Source organism: Anneissia japonica, unplaced genomic scaffold (genome assembly GCF_011630105.1).
Source record: "Anneissia japonica isolate Jap-2015-1 unplaced genomic scaffold, ASM1163010v1 scaffold288162_len571657_cov150, whole genome shotgun sequence".
NCBI lineage: Eukaryota > Metazoa > Echinodermata > Crinoidea > Comatulida > Comatulidae > Anneissia > Anneissia japonica.
The window spans coordinates 562,364-568,436 of NW_022753254.1; the positions used below are offsets into that span (position 1 = coordinate 562,364).

Consider the following 6,073-nt stretch of genomic DNA (forward strand, 5'->3'; position numbering starts at 1 on the left):
TTTGTTACTTTTTGTTAAATTTAACTTCACGTGTGAATCGGGTATTAGCTGTCTCTTATACACATCTAGATGTGTATAAGAGACAGCGTTTATGGTTGAGAGAAACGACTATGTAAATGAGAAGAGGAAAGGTGGAGGGAGGTAAATTGTGAAGTGATTATTTGCAAAAGCAATTCAAATGCCAATCCTGAACTCATGTTTTATACAATTTTCCTAAAGACAAGAACAGGTAAATTAATGTTTCAAAGCAATCAAATAAAAAATCTAAGTTTTTATTATTAATTATGTACAAGGCCAGGTTTAATATAATGATAATTGATTATTATTATTTATATTATTCAATATTATTATTATTATTAATATTATCATTATCATTATTATTATTATTATTATTATTATTATTATTATTATTATTATTATTATTATCATCATCATTCCATTTCATTTATTTCGTCCAATTTTAAAAACATTATACAACAAAAACAAAAACTAAATAAAACACCCTTGACAGAGACTGGATTAAACAAAAGCAAACTTAATTGCTGTACAAATGTTCTCTGCCACCAAGGGGCACACTTAACAAACAATAATGAATATATATAAATATATCCAAAGGTAATGATTATTTACAATAAAAGGCAAATTAGAATATTAACATATAGAATTACAGAATTATAAAAAGTTAAATTAATCATCATCATCATCATCATCATCAATTTAATTTTATTTCATTTTATTTAGAAAAAGACGATGATTAATACTCGCAAAAATAGATTTTTAGTTATTAATAGAGTAAAATGAGAGCCACAGATGGTAAAAGAATCATTTAAATCCGATATGAAGTTCCTTATGAAGTTACAAACATTTAAACATAGAGCTGTATAGAGAACAATATTTGAGAAATCAGCCTTCAAAGATTATGATTTCGGGCATTTCTCAATCTCAGGCATATCGGCACAAATTGTTGTTTTAACATTGAAAATGGGGAAAGTACTGTAACAGCATAGCATGATGAATAAATATATAAAGCTTAGTTTAGTGTAATAAAACAGATTTCAAAAATGTTGACATTCCAGCATGTTTTGGCCATTATCTCTGAACACGATTTGCGACGAGTGACTGGTTTGGCTTGTCTTCAATGCCACATATTAACTATGCCTACTAATACCCGATTCACATGTACAAAAATCTTACCAAATGTAACAAAATGTAACCAAAAGTAACATTTTACGGCACGTGTGAAAGTACCTCCGTGTAATATCCTTGTAAAATCTCGGAACGTCTCGGTAATCTTTACCAGCCTCGCTGAGGCTGGTAAAGCTTCCGAGATGTAACATGGATGGATCTGCGCATGCGCAGGGATTTCAACACAACAATCTACTGTTTCACAGGGTTCTTTGAATTTTCTTCCTTCTGCATACGATTCTGATCCACTAGAAATAGATAGGCCTAGTTTTTCTCAATGATGAATGAATTACCCTTGTTATTGATGTTAATTAGTAATGGTAGAAGAAGAAGATATGAACGTCGGGATGGTGTTAGTACTATTACTAGTATTACAAGAGTCGACAGAAACGTTGGAAGCTATGCCTAGTTTAGTAGTAGTAGTACAGCAGTTGTAGGGTATTGATTGCTTCGAATGTTTACTGTGATGGTGAGTTCAACAGTGCATCTGTGACAGGGGTTCTCAACTAGGCCTAGGCTAGACATATATCGCAGTAGGGGAAAAAATGGTTCATTGAATAAACACTGAATAAATTTTACACAACCTTGGCATTACCTTACAGACGCGTGTGAATGCTTTTTATCTCGGTAGGAATAACTCGGGAGATCGCTCGATTACAATTTGTTACTTTTTGTTAAATTTAACTTCACGTGTGAATCGGGTATTAGTATGAGACAGGCCTACTTGCCTACTCAAATACTTAAGATACGTCATTTTAGTAGGCCTATTTGATTGATAAAAAACACTTTAAATATAATCTATATAAATGAATTAATTTAACTAATAAATGAGTTTTAACATGTGGACATAAATGGCTACAAATAATAAATAACAATTTTCAATCATATAAATCATTTTTATAAATGAAACTGACACAAAGATGAATGAATCCCAGAAAATTTCACAAGAATTGCGTATGTTGCTGGTCAATGAAAAGACCATGGAAACCCAGATCCAAAAAATCATTAGCGAGAGGAGACCTGTAGGCTAATTTAGCTTAGACAGATTCTTTTGTAAATCTAATTACTAGTGTTTAGTGGACAGTTAAATCATTTTACTTTAAATAGTTAAGAAGTTTTACTTCTTGTTTGATGGGATATTGCAGCTAAACCCTGCAAACCTTGCAAACCTCCAAAAACACAGTGCAAACCTCATCCATCATTTGTGGGGATTAGCAATACCCTGTTTGATGCCCATGTAGGCAAATGTTTTTATTGATGAATACGTAATATATCCTTCAAGAGAGAACACGGTATATGATATTTAATACTATTAAAATTTTTAAAAATATCATTATAATAATAAGCTAATATATAGATGGACTGAATATTAACATCATTTAAATGATATTTGTGAAATATATTCAACCATCCTTTAAGTAACTGTTTTAAAAAAAAATATAAACCAATTCAGTTACAGTGTTTACCCATGGTTTACCACAGTAAAAACGTATACATGCTTTACAATCTACTTGTTTTAGTGAGAGGGCGCCCTAGAAATAGAGCGCATTGCGTGTTGCAGAAATTCCATGTGAAATTCGACGAGCCGGATATCTTTTATAGTTAAAAGATCTTTGTTCAACATTCATATAAAATATAGAGGGCAGTAGACAGTTAAAATAGAATGTTCAACAGATTTGCTGGGTAACCTAAATTTCCCCTCGATTTATAACCAGGCAGTACTGGGTAGGGACAACATGATCCTGCTCAACAACAAGACAACCATTCGTAGACTAGAAGCCTTTGTGAAGAAAGCCTATCTAGTGGTGGCCTAGAGCGGCCAAGACCAGCTAACTTTGGCTTGATATTATAAAGGAATGTTCAAATGTATTAATAGAGTATACAATGTCCACACTGTATCTTTTATGTCAAGATTCATATTTAATGTATGTTAGTATTAATATTAGACTTTTATCATACATTGATTAGCAAACTACTTGCTAAATAAGAAAACAAAATTTTAAATTTATTTTTATTTCGCCTCCTTCGATAATCTTTAAGAAATAAGCAGGGCTGAAAATTAACCTCTAAACCATAGTGGCCATGCAGGGCCAGTAAGGAAAAAAATGATAGTGGCCCTTCCAAGGTTATACTGGTCCTATTTTTTTATGGTCCAAAATATAATTTTACAAAAAAAACAAAATCAATAAAACCAGCAAGATGACATTGGTGTAGTAATTGCTTTTAGCCAATTGAATCTGTCTTTAGCTAAAATCATTAGTCCGAGAAAAAATCCATTGTATTATTATTCACGATCGACACAAGAGTTTTTATGGCCCAAAAATGTGATTTTAGACCACATAGAGATTGGCAATCAAAATAACGTTATTTGATAGGCAAGTTATTATTTTTAGCACACCAATGAGGTACTGTACAGTAATTCAAAAGTTTTCTAAATATAACACAAAAGTTGAAAAAATTACAAAGGCCTAGGCATAAAGCATTCTCCTTCTAGTTTAGAACGATATCAGGGTGGGGCGAGGGGGGGGAGAAGATCGTGGAGCAAGGGAGAAGATCGTGGAGCAAGGATAATAGCCTACTTTGGGAGTTAGTGGCCACAATAGTGTCTCCAGAAAACCTGTATTTTATGCATTTTCAGCATAATTATGTATTAGGACATAAAGTTCCAACAAGGATTATTCAAAATTAGCTTGGGTCTGATCGTCTGGAAATAGGCCCAAATTTTTCACTGCAATGATCAAGGACTTACGATCTGGACCTACTGTAGCCTAGGCCTAGTAGTAGGCTATGCCTAGCCTTGGCGGGTTAAACTGCTACTACTAGGCCTAGGCGCCTACTGCCGTCACTCTGCTCTACAGTACCTACACCGTGTAACAGAGCAACCCACGTGGTGCATTCTTAAAATATTACACGCATTACTTAAATGTATTTTACATATCAGGCGAGAACACAAAATCATTGATTAAATAATTATGAATGACATTTCTACCACCATCGCATGCATAGACCTTGATCCTAGGCCTAAGCATAGATAGGTAGTCCTCCATGGATATTAAACAAGCTCGGAAGTCATTATGTACCCAACGGTCGGCTGCCTTTAGGTATACTTTGTCGCCAGTTTGCGCCCAAGGGGTACTCTTCCAGCTAGCCGGCTGTCGTGAATATAGTCCCTTCATGTAATCGTCATACATGAGGTGATTCACCTTTATATAGTCGTCGTCATACAGCCACTGCCCTGCATCCACCGCGTTAAAATAATGAATAACAAAATGTGAAGCACACAATGACGTTTGTATCTAGACTACCAATACAACAACACAAATAAACTTTGCATGGCTATGATGGATTGGTAAAAAATGGAGCTCGGACGAAAAAAAAAAACGATGTATTTTAGCAAGTATTTGAAAAATTTAAATGATTTTAAGCCTTCGCCAAAATGGCTAAATGTAGTTGGTTATTTTTTCACCAATTCAAAATAGTAAGGGTCGCCAGACGGGGCGATACCCAAAACATTTGTTATCGCCCGACACCACTGGGCGACCGCTAATTTCTAGACCTGAATAAAGTATGTGAAACAAGAAATAATAGAAGTCTCACATTAATCCCAAAACTTTTCCACTATCATTAGCTGTCATCTGTAAAATTGATATAAAACGTCAATTATAAGTGTCATATCTTTACCTGCAGTGTCTCTGTTGAAATACCTGAAAACTGTGAAGTGCTGGTTTTGTTTCCCGAAAGTTTAGGATTTAAAATATTCTCGCAGATTCGACTCAGAGTCTTTTCACCAATTCCTGGTATCTCCAGCAAGTCATTCAATGAATTCAAAGACCCTTGTGAAGTTCGAAGGTCAATAATATGTCCTGCAAGTTTATTGGAAACATTCTTTAAATTCTGAAAATCCTTTTCACTAGCATCATTCATCCAACCAAGAACAGTTGCGATTTGGTCAGTGTTCGGTTCGATGATCAGTTTCTTTATAGGTTCTTGGCTGCCTATATGAGATGGAGTCAGGAGCCTTTGATTACCATCCTGGTCTTGCTCCCCCAGACTCTGTGTAGTAGAGAGGCTGGATATATGATTAACCTCTTGGTCTTGTTCATCCAGACTTGGTGTATTTGCAATGCTAGATATGTAGCCATTCTTTGATGAAGAGCAGATGAAAACTTGACAAAGACCACTTTTGCAAAAAGTCTGGCGGAAGATCTGAGAATAAACAAACAAGAATTAGATGATAATAATTGAGCATAATAAAATATATATATATATATACTATATCTTGTATGCTTAGTTTGTAAAATTTGCTCATTAATACCACCAATCATTCTGTGATTTAGTAATGTAATTTAGTCAATGTATCATCATTTAATTGTTTACTGTTTTGATTTTGAGCTACAATAGCGCTTATTTCCCTATTTTAACAAACATAATACTGTACAGTGTATATCTTATATTCCCATAAGATATATTTTTATAACCATGGTTGGGTATATAAATACCCATGAGTTCAATGCTTCATAAATTTGTCATTATAGATTAGTCTAAACCTCCTTCAAAAAACTAATTTGCTGATATCATCACATTTGTAATTTTGTGACCTTGGTTAGTATATCTACTATAGGGTGTACACAACCCCCACTCCCAACTAAAAAAAAAAGCAACCCCCACTCCCAACTAAAAAAAAAAAAATCTCTCTCCGCCCTACCCCCACTAGAAATTTTCAAAGCAAAGAAATTTCACACATACATGTAGGCCTAGTTAAAGCCCCATTCCCGGCAAAATTTCAATTTTTAAGAAAAATCTAATTTTTGTATAATGTTATAAAGATTTATAAATATAATACGGAATTGCTAGTTTAACTGAATTTAGACATTCCTAAGAATGAAAA

The 6,073-nt window shown here is 33.8% G+C and overlaps 1 protein-coding gene across 1 annotated transcript in view; it reads right to left on the reverse strand.

Moving 5' to 3' along the window:
* The window catches only part of LOC117122814, a 24,865-nt gene that overhangs the window by 17,755 nt on the left and 1,037 nt on the right, over positions 1 to 6,073 (reverse strand). Inside the window, exon 2 of the mRNA XM_033268574.1 lies at positions 4,867 to 5,391. Within this exon, the coding sequence (XP_033124465.1) occupies positions 4,867 to 5,391 (525 nt within the window). The remainder of the gene's footprint in view (positions 1 to 4,866; positions 5,392 to 6,073) is intronic.